The sequence below is a fragment of the Ostrinia furnacalis genome, unplaced genomic scaffold (assembly GCF_004193835.3).
Source record: "Ostrinia furnacalis isolate ACB-3 unplaced genomic scaffold, ASM419383v2 OfSCF1351, whole genome shotgun sequence".
Lineage (NCBI taxonomy): Eukaryota > Metazoa > Arthropoda > Insecta > Lepidoptera > Crambidae > Ostrinia > Ostrinia furnacalis.
The window spans coordinates 364,342-382,898 of record NW_021131590.1 but is presented as its reverse complement, the minus strand read 5'-3'; the positions used below and the strand labels follow the sequence as shown (position 1 = coordinate 382,898).

Genomic DNA, 18,557 nt, shown 5'->3' with positions numbered 1-18,557 from the left:
ATTATTACGATATTGCTGTTTTCCCCTTCGTAGAGCTCTATGTTGTTTATCTATATTCGTTGTATCTTATTTCGTTCGTTCGTTATTTTCAGCCAAAGACGTCCACTGCTGGACAAAGGCCTGGATTGGCTGACTGGCCCAAAGGATTTCATTTAATTAGATTTGGCAATTCAGCGCACAATTTGCTGCTATTATGTATTATGTGGTACTTACATTTTGTTTGTCTGTGGAATAAATTAATGTATAATAAAATATCCTTGAAAGAAAGAAAAAAAAATGTTTATTTAGCACCAAATTATATATTGCCTTGGACATTGTTTTACACTGCGCCTTCTAGTTCAAACCAAGCAAAGCTTTTAGCTTTGTACTAATATTTCAATAGTTCTGATGCTAACTGTACTTGAAGATTGTTTGTAAACTACGATGCGTGCCTAAACCGCTTACGTTAACTACAATTTGAAAACTGCATGTTTACTTAACCTTTGCCTGAAGGAATGCCGAATGTTGATTGGGAAATATATTGCGGCCATTATTTTTTGTTTCAATCAACGTAACATTAACGAACTAGATACTCGTAAAGACGATTGTACATCAAGCTATGTACTGTGGTTTTTGTAATATGTACGAATGCTATATTACAAAAAAATGTGAAGTTTATTACTGTTGACTGGTCATTCAGAGTAAACTATACACCAGTAAATTTTAATCACCGAAAAAAAAAATTCTGGGTAATGAGTTATTGATACTGATCCCATTTGTGCAAAAAAAAGAGTAAAATAAAGTGACTCAAAATATCCTCCTAAAATTGGTAATTTATTGACACACGCGTCGCTAGCACTATTTAAGTACGATAATGTAACACTTATAGAATTAATAATGGTCTAAGTTAGCTAAGTATGTAATAATAACACTGGAAGCGTGATCGAGGCGTGAGCGAGACAGACGGATCGATGCAACGTGCGAGCGCGTACGACTACTCTAGCGAGCAGCGGAGTGACCCAGCTAAATACGGACTAACGAAAATGTAATAAAAAAATTAACTTCATGAAAACCATTTCTTTTTCTTTTGCTTTTAATATTCCACACGTTTCTACATAACCTGTTAAAATTTTTTCGGTGATAAAAATTTAGTGGTGTATATTAACTCGATTAACGTTAATATTATAAATATAATAACGAAAGTCATAAACAAAACAATTAACCAATACAAACATTACCCTTGCAATCAAATTATGCAATTTGTCGATACTAAAGTTACTTACATGAATATACTCGTACTTGTTAGAACTTTTAATCAACTTTAACAAACACTCCAATGCAGCTGCTGTGCGATTTTAATAGAGCAGCTGCTGTATACAGTATACTTGATGTAGTTTGGCTTTTATAGGGATGGCACCTGCAAAGTTTTTAACAGCAGCAAGAGCAATCCAGCACGCACAGTTTTGGTTTTTCTATGGTTTAAACCGTAGTTAATTTTATTGCTTTAATTTATAAGACAAATTGTCTAAACATGTCAAGAACATAACAAGTTAAATACAGGTGTCGTGCGTGCCCCCATATAAATTGCTAAACAAACGGCCATGCCACTCATATTTCGACAATGGTCTAGAGTTAGAAGCTTATCTCTACATGAGATTTGAACTTCTGACTGCAAGCCATACAGTTCGTCTTGGCAACATTTTACATGAAATGTTTTTGGTGATACGGGATACCGAACTACTGTTTTAGATTTTAGATTGTTTTCTTTTGTAATTATTTATCTGGTAATAAAATTAGTATTCCTGATTTGATGCCTTAAAGATAACGTATTATTTAGCCAATAATACTTTTTGTTCTCCCTAAAATCTAGGAAAGTTTTTCCACCAATTCGCAACTGCCAACCCTGCCACCGTGTTTCAGACCACTGGCAACTTCGCAAGGGCTCTCACTCTGAACCGCTCGAGTCGACAGTTGATACCGGACCACTTAAGCGATTGCCCGCAATTCCCGCAAACATCTATGTTTTAAACATGGCGATTGGTTACCCTAAGAAAAACACGATATTTTAGAGCGAAAAAGCATCTTTAATAGCATTAAATTGTGGCGTTTTAACTTGGTACTTCTTTTATTCTATTTTGTGTGGTGTCCAATAAAGTCTATGTATCTAAAACTTTAGAAACATTTGCTATCGTATCACAATTTTTGGCAAATATTTTGTAATGCGATTACCTCATAGTTTTGCTCTATGCAAAATTGCAAAGTCATCATCACCATTCATCATTTGCCTGTCCTATTTCTTATCGCAGTATTTTCATTCTATTTTCAGCTCAATCATCCTTTAGCCGCATTTAGTCACCAGTTCAACGGTTCTAATCCCGACGGGGTCAAATATTTGTGATATGATCATCATGTCATATTTATATCTGGTCTCTGGACTAATGTACGTTTTTATTTATTTTTATCAAATAAGTAGATAACCTAACAAAAGATTTTGCTAAGATTCTCTAAGCTACCAAATCCGTTGAAAGTACACGAAATCGGAGTAAGGCACTTAAGTGGGTTATCAATTTGCGTATACGATAACGTCCCAGCGCGAGATCCGATTGCACATCACTCTCTACATTTTTGTTACAAATTCAACCCTATTACGACGACATAAGAGACTTCAGTGTTTAGCTTGATGTACTGTCCGTACTCCGTACACACTTCTCGACGAAACAATTCACTCAGAAACAGTTTAGATTACATTACTGAACGAATTTTAACGTTGCCAACAAATGTTACAGAAATAAACTGAAGTTAACGGAAGCTACGGAATTTTTGAATGCAAACAAATGAATTGAACCGGGTTTATTCTTTGTTTCCACTGGGCTCTTTCATGAGTTCATCTCATGTTATCTTGATTTAATTCAAGAGATTTAAGATTATATTTTTACAACTTTGATGATCGAAAGTTAAGGCAACATTTAGCAAACATATTTTTATCCGGCACAAATCTTTTAAAAATATTTACGTGAAAAATTCAAAAGTTTCCACCCGGAAGCCGATAAACGTTTCGAACATGCCATTAATAAAAAAGTATGGAAAAAGCAAACATCGAGTGCATCAACCTCTCGATATCTCGATGGCGTGTCGCAATCGATCGGTCCCTAGCTCCCGTCTGTCAGTGCCCTACTTACTGTCGAGTCTACGCACTTTGACAAGTACGCCGCGCGGGGATTCTGGCTCGCCAGTGCGTGTACTGTCGGGAAAAGTTTTCGCTCGTTATTCGATTTCTTTTTTCTTTTCAGCCAGTTCATTTAGTCCTTTGAACGTTCGGTTGGTTGCCGCCGAGTGACATTTATTTTGAGATCTTTGTTCTTTTTTTAAACGGTTTGCTGTTTACACGTTCTGCGAATTTCGTCTTTATTATTATTGTATTTGAATAAAAAATAATTAAATAAAATTTCAGTAAAGCTAAAATGTTTGACATTAATCAGTTCGCTGAATCTTTTGTTTGCTCGTTCCTTCTTAATTCATATCGGTGTAAATCATAACGGTTTCAGCCGTTACTTATTCTTATTTCAAAAGCACATCTGTCATATTGAACTAATTGAACCATATTGTTGTCTCGGACATTAACTCAAAGTGGTACATACCAATAAACAGAACTATGCCATTCAGCAATTGACCTAGTTCCGGTTCTAAGAACGTAAGCAAAACAGATCCTAAGTGCATGCTATAGTAAATTAAACGCATTTTTTGCTAGTCCATTTACATACAAATGTGTATTGAATAAAGGATGTTTATTGAAAAAACTGTGCTAGTGGGTCATTGTTTTAGTGAATTAATTCTTTGTCAGCTGCAATCGCCACTTCGCCAGTGGGTTTATTAATTATTGCAAATAAATTGTTATTTATTACCGCTGAGTATTTTGAGGGAAATAAGCAGCCAGCTGTTTAATGTATGCGTATGTCACGTTGTTGAATAGTAGAATAAATTTACAATAATTTATTAGAGAAATTGAACAAGTGACATACTTTAATTATTATTGATTAGCAATGTAATAGTTGATGGTATACTCGTAGTATTGAGATGGCAGCCTTAGGCTGGGTTGCACCATCTTACTTTAACTTTGACAAACGTCAAAAATCTGTCAAGCTCCATACAAAAAACACCGGTTATCGTTACAGTTACGGTCAAAGTCAGGTGGTGCAATAAAATTCATCCTTAATCTGTCAAATCTTAATGTTTAGAGAACTCGACCAGTAAGCCCTTCAGTCAGGCAGAATAATTCTAGCTGTATTTATTTATTTTACGGTTAATTCTACAATATTTACCGTAAAATAATAACTACGAACATCAAACACTAGTCAGATTAACAGAGGCAGCTACAGCTACAATATTGCATTACCGCCATCTTAATTTTCCATTTTAATCCGCCCTGAACGGGGTCATCCCCCGATATTAAGTAATAACTTACCTCCATTATGCTGTAATAACTAATACCTAGGCTGGTCTACTTTCCTTGGATTACTTCATTAAAACTCCCTGGATTGTTCGCATAAAGATTAGGAGACCAATGAAATTGTTCAATATTGTTTTTAGCTGTTTTATCAAATGCGAGTACTCAAAACATTATTAAAAAAAAGTGCATCGTCAGCGGGTTATTTGCGTGTGACCTATGTTGTAAATTAATTTAAACCTTTGAACAATCATTAGCTTTAATCTTCATGAAACCTTTTAACAATCATACAGGCTGTAGAAAAAAATCTTAGAGACTGAAGAGAATCTAAGGAAGATGAATTATCACCTTTAATCCTTCAAGCTCGCGAATCTAGACACAATAGATAATCAATTGTTATGACATTAATTAATGCCGTCTGGGACTCAATCGGTTAAGTGATTAAGAACTGGTAGAAATATGAGATTTAAAATCAACAGGTAAAACAACAACTTCAACTTGTATTACTGTTTGTGACTAGCTGTGTGTAGCTTTAAGATTACTGAAAACTGTATTAGAATAAAATAAGCTAGTTTTAACTTCATTGGTAGATAAAATCAGAAGCCTCTGCCGTATCTTTCTACTTTTAGACGTTCGGTTTCGCCAAATTAGTCGCAGCTGAAAGCTGGAAACGCTGGAATCGTCAAAGCCTGCACAAATGACTGCAAGTACAAGCCAGCTGGAGACTCTTAACCCGCCTTTGCTGCTTGAGAGAGCTAGTTGGGGCTCTTTAGGGATGCTAACATCTTAAATATCGATGTATCCATATTTTGGAAAATTTATCTAATCATAAATTACTGCGTCAAAAATACAATGTCACATGAATAGTTAAAATACAATTTTTGTATTTAGAACATGGATGTATATGTATAAATTAGCGATTTTACAGACACTTGTGAAAAGAGAAACACGACTCATATGAGATACTACGTTATTTCCTACCTGTAAGATTTTTGTGAGCTAATTAGTTACCTACTACAGTAGTACAGTTAATATCAGACTTGAGGTAGAATACGTTGATTAAAAAATAAGTAAAACATCGATATATCACTCGCGTATCGTAATAGAGGCTGTACACTAAACTTAGTCCAGCTTTTGCTTTGACGTTTCGTTTTATACAGTTTCAGCCACTAGTGCAGGGTTTCCAGTTTTACACACACAATCTAGTTAATCAGTCGCTTTTGAGAATAAAGATATAATGATATCGACCTTTACAACATCGGGTCGTACCTACTATTTAGTAAAAGTAAAAAAAATATATTGACATTTCTATTAGGTATAGAAGTTTGTTTGTAAGTACTCTACAATATTTACGATATTATTAATTTGGTAAAACTATCGATAGAATTATCACTCAATGTCCCACAAATCTATTGGATTAAATCAAGGCGTATTTCTAGGGTTCAGGCAAATAAATCTGAATCAAGATATTATTTGCTCACCGAACCCTAAAAATACAGAAGCTGCATGAGAAGGAAGTGAATCGCGATTGCACACGATCGCGATATAAGTTCATGGCGGGCGCCTTGACCTTATCGGGGACCAGAACAAATAATATTGCTTTACGAACGACCACAGTAAAATAACAGTCAGTAAACTTGGACTGACCAAATGGCTAGTGGTTAAATGACACTAGTCAACTGATATAATTTTTGAGCTGTCAAAACGCGGTTATCCTTTAGATTTTGTATGAAGACAAGATATGAAGTCACTTTTTCGCCAATACTAAATCGAATTTGACGATCATTTGAAAATGTGTTGTTTATTGGGCAGAATGTTGTTGTTAATTAGAAAAGTAACTGTGTCTTGATATTATTCGATTATGGTGTCAACTATCTAATTACCTATACACGACTTTAAATAATAGATTTATTTTTTCTTTCCTTTCATATGCAATGCAAACATTCAACATAGAAGAGAAAATAGACACATTTTTGCCTATATAGAACACGGATCTGAAGTGAGCATACTGAAGTGATCTTCGTAGTGGAGAAACAGATGTTCTGTTGTTTAATATGAGATGCATTCAAACGATTTGCATAGATCAGTGATATTTGAATGGCTTTGATCATCAATGAAAATATTTTTTATTCGGCATTTTAAAATACTGATCCGTTTTCCGTGGCATTAAGAAATCACAACAGTTTGATACAAAATATTTAACACGATAAGTACGTGTGGAATACACGCAAAAGATACTACGATCGATACGATCACCGACATAAAAATATCAATGACTTCACTATATTTAAAAATATCAGGTTCAGGTTGAACGCTTGTTAAAACAGGCGGACGTTTTAAAACATCGAAGAGTGCTTAAAAGAAACAAAATTTTCGATTCCCACCGAAAAATACTAACTTTAAAAACTACAAAAAACGTAAACATCTTTAAAGACATCAATATTCGCATCCGTAGTCTAAAATAGCATGAACCTGGGTTATGGAGGGCGTTCCTCCCGCACCAAACATCGACCTCGGCAGTTGCTACCCACGGTGACCTGATTCCTGATACTCAGACCTGTGACGTATTTAGCACAGTTACTTTTATCACCGGTTACCGCGAGGTGCGCAGCGATCAAAATATCGCGTTGCTTGCGACACCCGACGCGCGGGAAATTTTGCAACGATGCAAAGGTGCGAATTAAAGGTAACCAGACTCGGCTGCTGATAAAAGATTGCTCTTAAAGGGCAGATTAATAGATTCTACTTACTTCTGTTATCTCAAAATTATGTGTAGACGGCAAACATATATTATTCAAATTTTGCGTCAAATCATCAGTGCCTGAGCAAAACGGGTTTTCGTGATGAACAAACCATCAGGGATTCGAACTTTCTTAATTCAAATAATAGATCTTGTTTGTTTTAAGTAAATCCGAAGTTAGAACAGGATTCATTGTTTTAATTATATTCCAACATAAGCTTAGTTATAAACGAGAAATAATTTGGATAACAGTTAACTTCGTAATAATGCGAACATTCGTCAAATATTTAACCACACAGCGTCTTCTGAAAGAAATATTTTAAATAAATAAAAGAAGGGAAACGAATAAACAAAATGAAATGTATATACATTACAGAGCTCATGTATAATAAATACATTACAGAGCTCATGTCTGCTGAATGGTTTGCGTAAGACGGCAAAATCGATATAAGGCGTCGAGACCCGAGACCGTATGACCTAATTCATCCCAGACAGTCTCCCCATGACAAACATCTTGATAACTATGTCGCCTCTTAATATTGAACTTGCCAGTCTTCTAGTAATTGTCTATTCTAAGAATTTCTACAAAATGTATGACATTAAATTAAATTCCACAAATTCGATACAGAATTTGCCATCAAAGAAAATATCTGATTCTGAGAATTTGATTGAAAATTGCTATTCCCAAAGGTTATTAAGGATCTTTTCCAAGGAATACACAAACAGACCCAGGCTTGATAGTCTATTAGACTTTTTGAGATCAAAAATTTTATTTTGGATTTAAATTTGACGCTTAAAAATCGCGAAATAACGTGACGTAGGTTCAATTTAGCCTATTCAAATAGTTGCTTACTGAAATAAATAAAAATTGTTTGAAGTCAGTTTTCATTAAAGATGACCTTTACAAAGGCCTATGTAAGTCTGTGTTTAAAAAGTTATATCAAATGACAATATACCGAATTGATAAACAGTTAAAACATAATTATTAAGGATTCAAACATGCAAAATCGTGAAGATGTCATCAGCAATTCGTCGTAAAAGTCACAGATAACATAATAAATAAATACTAATAAAATAAAAAAGATTTTCTAAAAACCTCGTCGCCAATTAAATTCTAGAATGCTAATCGTTTTATCGGTATTTGGTAAGAATCGAGTTCTCGCTTAGGTCAATCAAGTTCATCCCGATAAATAATTAGTAGTAAATAGAATAATGATTAGTTCCAACTTCGGTTAATATTGATTTTGATTTAGGATTTACATTTCGCAGAAAATCGTCTGCAATTTAAAGCAGTTGCAGTCGTGTCTCGATGGGATCGCGAATAATCGTGATTAAACATCGATGTGAATATCGATTGCATGTACTTAATTAATTTATTGCGATTGGAAATGTGATCAGACAAACTACAAACGTAAAGTTTTGACTCGTTTGATTTCATCATTAATATCTTTAACTTGGTCTGGATGATTACTCCCATGTGCATATAGCTTCGAATATCTACATAAAAATAAACATCTAAAAATACCATAATAGACATCTGTTAATAAGAACGACTTAAATGATGATTAAGGGTTCATTAGTGAGAAGCCGTAAGTGCCATATTGCATGAGAACTTCACTGGAAAGCTTACACTCGGTCTTAATAATCATAATTAATGTTTGAAGGAGTCATAGACAAATTAGTAATAGAAACCGTGTTGATTTCGCTTACAAGTTCTCTGTAATATGTATACGTCTAACGTAGGTATAATTTTAAGTTCTTTGTCGAAAACTTACCTGAATATTTTTATTAAAACCACTTAGTCTTATTTGTATGATTTAATTAGATGTGTTGATAAGATATCGTCACTTAAAAATCCACCTTATAGACCCACATTAAACGCTATGTTACTAATTTACGATACAATAAACAAGATTTTTTCTTCAGACAAAGTACGACGTCTATCATGTTGATTTGTCTATGGCAAGGATTCTACACACGCACTCATTCCATGTGTCTGCTCAATATTAGATGAGCGGCTAATCACAATACATTATGTTTTATTTACAGCAAGTACATACTTCCTTGTTTGACCGCGTCGTGGATACATGACACTTCATTAAAATAACTAACAATGTAGGTAATATTATCATTACTAATGTATACATACAAACGGGCATAGCTTTTGTCTGACTCTATAGTATTTTACTATAAATACTTCGATTTATGAGTAATCTGGTCAAACGTCTACGGCTGTTGGAATAATGTCATCACAACAACATGTGTGTTTTATTCAACCAACAGTGAACCTTTATGCATATCTTGAATAACAATAATGTTAATGTAGGCACCCTGAATTTTACGGACCTTCATACAATCCCAACTTGACAATGTTCTGTATGTAGTCAAGACCTACAGCTAGCTCTTGTGAAACCAGTTTGCTACACCAATTAGAAATTCCAAGCAACATGTAAATACAATGTAAGAAGAGTAAACAAACCGCTTTTAAACGGTGTAGACATTAGAAGAAAATATTGCTATGCTGTGTAGATGCGAGAATATTCGGTCACTTTTCACAATTTTATAGCTACTGCGTCTATCTATATGTATATTGTTCTACACGTCATGTGTCTATCAACATAATAATACATTTATATTTATTATAACAATATTATCTCCTTTGGAATTCGAAGAAGCAACCACATTTGGTGGTTCACCATGTAGTGGTCAAATCAAATTATGTATACCATTCAAATTTCAAAGTCAAAAATGTGCTCGACCGTTTTGTGAAATAAGACACCATGAAGAAAGAAGTAATCGAGAAATAAATAAAAAGGATATACATATTCAAACACATAATTAAAAAATCATCGAACATCCCATAAACTATACTTTGCTACCGGTCGAACTGTTAATAACGTGAAAATTTTAAGCAACACTTTCTCCAGCTGACCTGCGATATCTTTAAAACCGGTATCGTAAAGCTTTGTGGATTCCTGTTTGACTACTGAATAATATAACGGTATGCCAACTAACTTGAAGCCGAAGTTAACTTTTTTAAACTGAAACCCATGGCAATAGCAAGTTAAAATTCATAGTAAACTTAGTTTCTTAAAAGCAGATATTATTTGTCTGTTATTGTTTTTTTTTTAATATACGCCTAGTTTATCAAGGGTTTATTTTTCTTTTGTTTTGAGTACATACTCGTAGTACTATGCTTACCTTTATGAACTTTATCTTCTGCAGTGTCTTCTAATTTATTTGCTTTCTTCTAATAACCTTCATACAGGTACCTACTTTAACTGGGAATTCAAGCAGTTTATTTAATGGGACAGTAACAGTACCTACTTATATTGTAGTTCTTTTTGAGTCAATATGTAAGCCAAGCGGAATGTTTAAAGAACTCTGAAAGGAACTATGAATATTCATATTTTATAATCATATTCGTGAGAAATGATGCGCTTACCTCTGCAAGTTTTATTTACGACTTAACATCTTTCTTACGTGCTCTAAGTTCCAAGGCATCTCTAAAAAGCGAGTTTGTTTTGACCACGTAACAAAAGAGTAACATTTTTCATTATATTTTTAAAGTTCAGTAAATAAATTACAACATAATGAAAGTCCCAGGTTAATATTGTAGTCTGAACTTCTTTTGTTTTTAATAGGTTATTGTTAAATACAATATTACGGAAACTGAAGGGCGAATGCAATTGCTGCCACTTGTGGACTGACATTTACGATGTATGCATTTTGCCGTCGATAACATCTGAGTTTACAATAAACTATTTGTTTAATAGCACAACAGTGAGGAACTTTAACATAGTATAATCAGTTGCAACATGTACCACTTAGATGGCTTTAGAACTATAATATCATAAGTTACATGTAATCTAACTGTAAATCTACATAAAAATATGCGAAAATTTTCATTACGGAAAGATAAACTTAAGTGGGTGTTATAGGTGATTGAAATTAGTGTAAAGTAGGTACATCTAAAAGACAGAAACTAGAGTTAGGAAAATATTTTTATAAGGACCATCACTAACCGAAAATTTTTAAAATTGGCTAAGGTCGCCTTGATTTTTTATCACTAACTTTTTCATAACTAAACCATTGACTGCAAGAATATCAAAGCGTTTTTCTGTCAGTAAAGTAGCCCTTCAATTAAGTGACTATACAACTGGGGCCAGTAGAACCATCGCAGATAATTGCCGTTTCACGTCAAAGCCTTGGCTTAAAAGAGTGCTTGTGACAGGTTTTTCAACTTTAAACACCGGCCATCATAACCAAATAAAAAGACAAAAGAGAAAAGTATAATTAAATTCGTTTTTATGTAGTCAGGATCTCCTGTGTCAGCTTCAATATTAAAATCTTAATACATCATGTTTTGTTTGTGGTCGACTTTTTATTATCATTCGTGTAAGAAGGAACGTAAATATGCGTACACACGCAACTAATAGTAGTATGCAGATGACTTACTATCTTACTTTTACTATGTGCATACTGGACAATGTCCTTTTAGAAACGTTCTCTCTGTAATTAATTTTCTAGTTAGGAACACGTCTCGCAAATTGCCGGGGACATCGTACGGGAGCCGGGAATGAAGAACAATTAGACAGGCCGCATTCGAACAGTTCCATTTGCAGTAATTATACCAGGAATGCAGAGTCGGTTACGTTTAAATGTAAAATGAAGACCTGTTTCACTTGAAGAGATGATTTGTATTCAAACTTTTTGAATCACAAACGGTAATTTATTAAAATGAAACATTGAACATATTTGAACGCGCTCTTTGGTTTACAAATCCCTATCTCATCAATATTTAAAACTTTAAACGCAAGTTCAGAGTGACCGTTCACAAAATAACACCCACACTTCATCCGAAGGACGGCAGCCGCTTAAAAATGGAAAAACTGTCTGCTACAAGAAATAAAACCTTAAAAGGCGTGTAGCCTTTCTACAGGCCCAGTGGGGAATATCCCAAGGTTCGTGCGACCTGCTTCGGTTTATTTATAAGCTACCTGGAGCAGGTGGGTTAGTCCCGGCTATTCGCAGGTTGGGAACACGTGTTATTGCCGCAACTCTGGAGCAAAACATTTCGGTCTTTTGTTGGAGATTTTTTATTCAGATTAAGTTCGGATGCAGGTTGCTCTGTGTTAGAATGACAGATGACGGTCAGACAGGTCGATTTCAGACGTATTTATGACTAGATGTACTGCGACTTTACATTGAGTGGTCTCTTTCAGATTCAATTATTTGTGTGCACTTATAGCTATACTCAATGAAATACGCCCGTAGCAATAAAATCTTTATCACGAAACTCGTACCATCTACTATTCTACTCCATCTGAATGTAGTAGGTGTGTGATTCGCATACATATTATACAAATTAACAGTGTCTGCATGAAACGTACATAAGAAATCTTAAATGTTCGCAATAAGACACGTCACCTTACGCCAGCGAAACTATTAAGAGTTTCTAACGAAACATTAGCAAGGATCTTGTGCGGTTGCGTGACACTAACCGCACGATTGCGGCGAAATGGCATAGCATCAGAAATAGCTGGCTGAGATTGGCGGATTCGCTCACCGCTGGCATAATACAACAATCAGTATACTGAGGTCTATTCTATCAAGTTCTGAGATAAATCCATTGGTTTACCAAGCTGGAACAGACTAGAATAATGAGACTTATGGATTATTTCACTGCTTCAGCGGTTATGATTATGACCTTCACTGATTTTATTTTATTTGTACAAAAAACACATACAGTGTACAATCAACAAGGTAAATTTACAACCAACAATAAATACAGTTTTAATCTAGATTGTAATATAAAAAAGTGTTTCTGACATGTTCAACAATGATTAGGTTTCATTGGAAGTTAAATCTGTAGATTCTGGCTACACATGAGTTGCAGTGGTGGAAAAAAGTTGGGATTAGTCACCGGTTACGAGTGTTAACGATTTTGATATCGGATATATCATTCTCGCTAATCAGACAGATAATGCACTAGCCGAAAATACTCATAATAATCAGTTCGCTTTATAGTGCCCCAATCATCAATTAGGTACTAAGTAAAAAAACCTTTTTTGAGATCTCACAGTTGATAAGGCTACATTTCCTGGCAAAATCGACCCTATTATTACTACTAATTAAGAAGCCGTAATATTTACCTTGATAAGCCGTCGTCCGTGCAACATGACATGGTAATGAATTAAGAATATAAAAACAAATAGAACGTGTATTTTCTCCGCCGGTGTCCGAAGCAGATCGTGTACATAACGTTTTGTGATTAATTAGTCAATATTTCATACTAGCTTATCGATCACACTTTCTGATCTCTAATGCTTAATTTAGCACTTCCCACAGTGTTTTGTTTAATTCAGGGTCATTCCATGACAAATGTTACCGAGGGTTAAAAACTAAATATGTTCTTTTCGCATTAAATCTGATGAATTTTGAAAGTAAACATTCCAAATTATAATGTGCAACAAAAAAAATCTGCAAGAAACAAGTAATTTTTAAGTTATTAGTCTTCAAAGTCTATACTTAAGTCAACTGTCTGAATGATAATTTTCTCTCTAATTATTGGTAATACGATTAAAAAAAAACTATCAATCTGTGAAACGTTATGCCNTAGTGGCCGTGTCGATGTTGAGCCGTATTAGTCTCCTTTTGTTCGTAATTCGCCTCTCTTCGGTGACTCACTTACGGAGTCAATTTGTATTCGACGCCCGTAATACACGTTTCTTATCCAAACATTAGTTGTCATTACGTTTCCTTGTTTAATGTACGATTGCATTACCAATCAGTCAATGATCTTTTTTTTTGTGTTTAAAACGTGTTTCTTTGACTCGGTTTATTTACGATAAAATAGTTTTAATAACAATAAAAACATCTAATGGACGTGTATACTTATTTCTGTGAAATAAATGAATTTTAATTTGAATCGCATTAATAAGACTAAAATGAAGTAAAATGCAAGGTAGGATTGAAATGTATACGTTTCACGCGTAAAATTAATACAAAGATTCAACTGCTGTACTGCATAGGATCTTCATACTGTTTTTGTATACCGCTACTTGTAGAAACTCCTAGTCATTCATTTGAAAGGAAAAATATGTAATGTTCACAATTAATTAGTGAAAATGGATGGTAAATCTATGGAGAAGAATGTCATATTATAAACTTATTAGCAAATTGTAATATTTTGTCAATAACACACATAAATTTTCTTAGCTGACATAATATTTTTATGAAATATAGGGCAGTATGAAAAATCAATCATAATGAATTGACTGTTAGTTTAGAAAAGATTAATGATTTTCAAACACAAAAACAACACTTCGTCACTTTACGAGCAAGTTTTAATAATAATATTGTAATAGAAAAAGACCGTAATAAAAATACTTAAATATTTGCTTTTACGATTTACCCAATTTCCTCTAAAATTATGAGACCACTGTGAACTGTGCCTATTACTGGTGACTTTGCGATTACGTTTTTAGGTATCGTTTTGAAACAATGAGAGAAAATATCTTCGGCAAACGGCATCATGTCCCGTTAGCACATGCGCACCCGTCTCTGGTGAAGCGTTGCTTATATGTGGGCATCTCGCATGATCTGGGGCTCAGCTGTATAAATACGGCCCAACACGAACGTGGCACATATGGTTAGCACGCAAGCACCTGGTTACATTGTCAGACTTTTATTATATTTATATATTTTAAATAATTCCTTCCTTGTTTTGTGAAAGAAGCCGCAAAACTTTGGTGTCAGACTTCGTGAGCCGATATTAGGCATGTATGACATGGCTCAACCATATTCACTTTCTTCGGACAAGTTAAGCCTACATAAATATCAAGATATGAATAAATAGGTAATTTTACATATTCAAGTTAATTAACTGTTTGTGTCTCATCTGGCAATGAATTTGTCATTCGAATCTAGAGAGTCCACTGGTGAAAAAAACAAACAACGTTTTTGTCTTCAATCAATCCATTTAATGTCTCTTTGAATCACAGTAGGTATGTGTATGTACCACAGTGGAACACGATATCATGTAAAAAAGTAGCAAAATATTTTGACGTACATTTCAAAACTACGTCAACAGCGATATATCGAACATGTAGTTTGACACGCTCGACGTAGACCTGACGCATTCGAATATTTATTTAGGTGTCAACCTGAAATTGGTTAACCACGAAATATGTATTACACTGTTGAAATTGATTACAGTGAGTTGAACGCCCGCTGTTCTAGGTAACAATGGTTGTCGAAGAAAACACAAACGCCATAGGTTATGTGTGATTACCAATTTTATAAATAGCCTCCACAAAGGAGTTATACATTCAATCAATGTCCGACACGTACATTATACGACCTATTGTCCTTCCTGTGTTCAGAAATTATCACTTTGAATTTTTGATGAAACTAGTGGATAACTCGTCTTCATTTCTAAATGGTTTTGGGATCATTAGATGTGCGTGAATCAACACATATTTGAATTAATTTGATGCTTTAATTTGCGATAGTTTTATTATGATAGAAAGCGGAATAACAACTTTAGGATAAATTAGAATGGGTGATATGGCAAAAAAGATTTTTCGCTACAAAATGGTCAATTTTACGGAATTATCTTATCAACTTTTCCTGTCCGAAAGGATTCGGTATTCGTTCACCACAACAAAGTTGCTGTAATTATTAATTGCGATTGCAGCCAATTAATTGAAGGATGTGGGCAATTTGAACCGTGGAAATTGCTACTTCGCCTCGGTGATCGAAGCCCTCGGTAAAATGACGATATTAATAGCCGTTGATTAATGACGGATTTTATCTTTCTGCTGTCGGTTGTTTTATTAGGCTTTTGCTCTTAATCAGCCTGTTATAACACTAGACGTCTTATTCTATAGTCAATTTTAGACTCTATAACATAATGCTGAGCTTCCAGTTTACAGGATAACACTGTTTACACTAACACCATTGAGAGTAAGAAATAGAAACGTCAAACGTTAAAAATTTTATTAACTCATTTCTGACAGACATACTAGGAATGTGTGTAATGTGAAACCTTGAGTAGATAATTCGATGATAGTCACGATATCAAATGCACACATGCATCGCAGTTACACAGTAACTAATGACACGTTCGGAATCATATTTCGCCTGCATTAAACATGTTTGTTACGCAAATAAGAGATATACAGTAATGACGCGCCGTTACGTACTCTGTCGATGGATGTTATCTCCAAACCCGAGTCGCTCACCCGAAACTGTCTATTTTAAAACTCCCACATTGTGGCTGGCCATGTGATGCGCGTTATTTACGTCACGACATGCCGTATTCCCCAAAACACAGCCAATGTCATTGAAAACTCACAAACAGAGATTTGAGGTTACAAAAACGGGCCTTCGCCGGTGAGCGGATCAGTCTTCTTGACCTACAAGTCTCCAACAATGAGCGGTGCAAAATTAATTCGCTGTAAAACGGTAATTTGCCCGAATTCTTCGCCAAAGCTTCAATGCCAGTTTTCAAGATTCGATATGAGTTTGCACGGCGATAACTGCCAGCCCGATCGATTTCTTATCTTGCCTGTTGGTCAAGGATTGGTTAAGGGCAGCCAAAATATACACATTTAAGTAAATATTAGTGCTGGCAATCTCCACAAATTAATTATACATAACCTTCAACTTCACTGAAGGATTTCGAAACAAAAATAATGCCTGAATTGAAATAGTATAATATTATTATTTGGATACAATTCAATTAGGTAGGTAGGTACTTACTCTACTATTTCAGTAATACAAGTTTATTTGATCCAATATCGTCTGGAGAGCAGCTCGATGAAATGTTATTAGTTTTGAATGGAAATAAAAATTCTATCGATCGTCATCTTCGGTCGCTTCAAGTTCTTTCTAATCTAGCGGGAAAAAGATTAAAAATAAATGATCAATTAAAAAACAAAAAATTTCGACCATAGTTTTAATGTTGAAAAATAAAAGGAGTATTTTGTGCCAGATACAATTTCAAATTTGGAATGTCTATTCGGGCGTAAACGAGTCGAGGGGATTTCGGTTAGGGTGGCCGGGACAGGTAAGGCGCAGGGCGGGTGTGGCCAGCTGATCGGGGTTCGGGGCCACGCACACAGCTGTGCCTGTTTACGAAAAATTACACCACTATTGATTTTTATCCGGACAGAGCGAACTATCTAAACAGGTGTCAACTGTCAGTTATTCTGATTGTTTTCTAATTGAAGATCGCTCACCAAAACATGCAAAGGGATCAAGTTCAAACAGCCTAGTTTGACAAAGATAAAGTATGCGGGAGGAATGTGCGTTACACGTTCAGAAATGCGGTAATACTGACCTTGATTCCGGAGCGTCCCTGTTGCTTCAGCAACACGTTCTCCGGCTTCATGTCGCAGTGGATGATCCGGTTCTTGTTCAGCGCGTGCAGGCACTGCAGCAGGCTGTGCGAGAACTTGCGCACAAGCTGCAACGAGAACCCTTGGAACTTGTTCTTCTTTATCAACTCGTACAAGTTTATAGAGAGCAACTCGAACGTGATGCAAGTGTGGTTCCTGAACGTGAACGAGTCGAACATGTGGATGACGTTCATCGTGTTGTCCTTGTCTTGCTCGCGGAGGTGCTCCAGGATGCGGATCTCCTCCTGCGCCTGGCGGTGGAACCGCTTCTCGTTCCGCACCATCTTCAGCGCGACGTTCTCTCTCTTCTTGTGGTCGTACGCCTTGACGACCTGCCCGAAGCTACCTTTGCCGATAACTTTGAGCACCTCGTATCTGTACGCTATGTGGTCGTGCGGTATGTGTATGTAGGAGCCCTGCTCGTTGTCGTACTCGCAATTGTTCGGGAACCCGACGAGCCCGGGCCGTTTCTTGGCGTTCGCGCCTATGAAGTACACTTGGGGGTAGTCGAAGATCTCGCGGTGTTCGTAAGGGGTGAGTTTGTTCATGTAGAGCTTCATGACCTGTTCGGGGCTGGCGGCCGCGGCCGGGGGGCGCTTGTCCGGGGGCTGCGCCGCGGCCGGCGGGGGCGCGGGCGGGCCGGGCTCCAGCGGCGGCAGCGCCCCGTCTCTGAGCAACGCGCGCCCGAACGCGTGCGCGCTCCCCAAAGGCATGTCGCCAGTCATGGCCGAACGGCCGCCGCCAGCTCCGCGCACTTCGCTCGCCGTGGCCGAACCGACACAAGCTCCTTCGCACACACCACTGCACCTCACTGCACTTGCACTCGATGAAGGCGCCACCCTGGCACACTACACATTTCACATCGACCGGGAGGAGCGAGACCCACGCTTCCACTTATGCGGGCACATTCCGTCTCGGAGATACGATGGAGCGCGACCGCGATGATACCGTGCGACGCGAACGTGAAACGCAAACAAAGACCCCCTTC

The 18,557-nt window shown here is 36.2% G+C and overlaps 1 protein-coding gene across 1 annotated transcript in view; it reads right to left on the bottom strand.

Moving 5' to 3' along the window:
- The window catches only part of Dyrk3 (Dual-specificity tyrosine phosphorylation-regulated kinase 3), a 198,911-nt gene extending 180,354 nt beyond the window's left edge, over positions 1 to 18,557 (bottom strand). Inside the window, exon 1 of the mRNA XM_028304001.1 lies at positions 17,512 to 18,557. Within this exon, the coding sequence (XP_028159802.1) occupies positions 17,512 to 18,294 (783 nt within the window). The 5' untranslated portion in view covers positions 18,295 to 18,557. The remainder of the gene's footprint in view (positions 1 to 17,511) is intronic.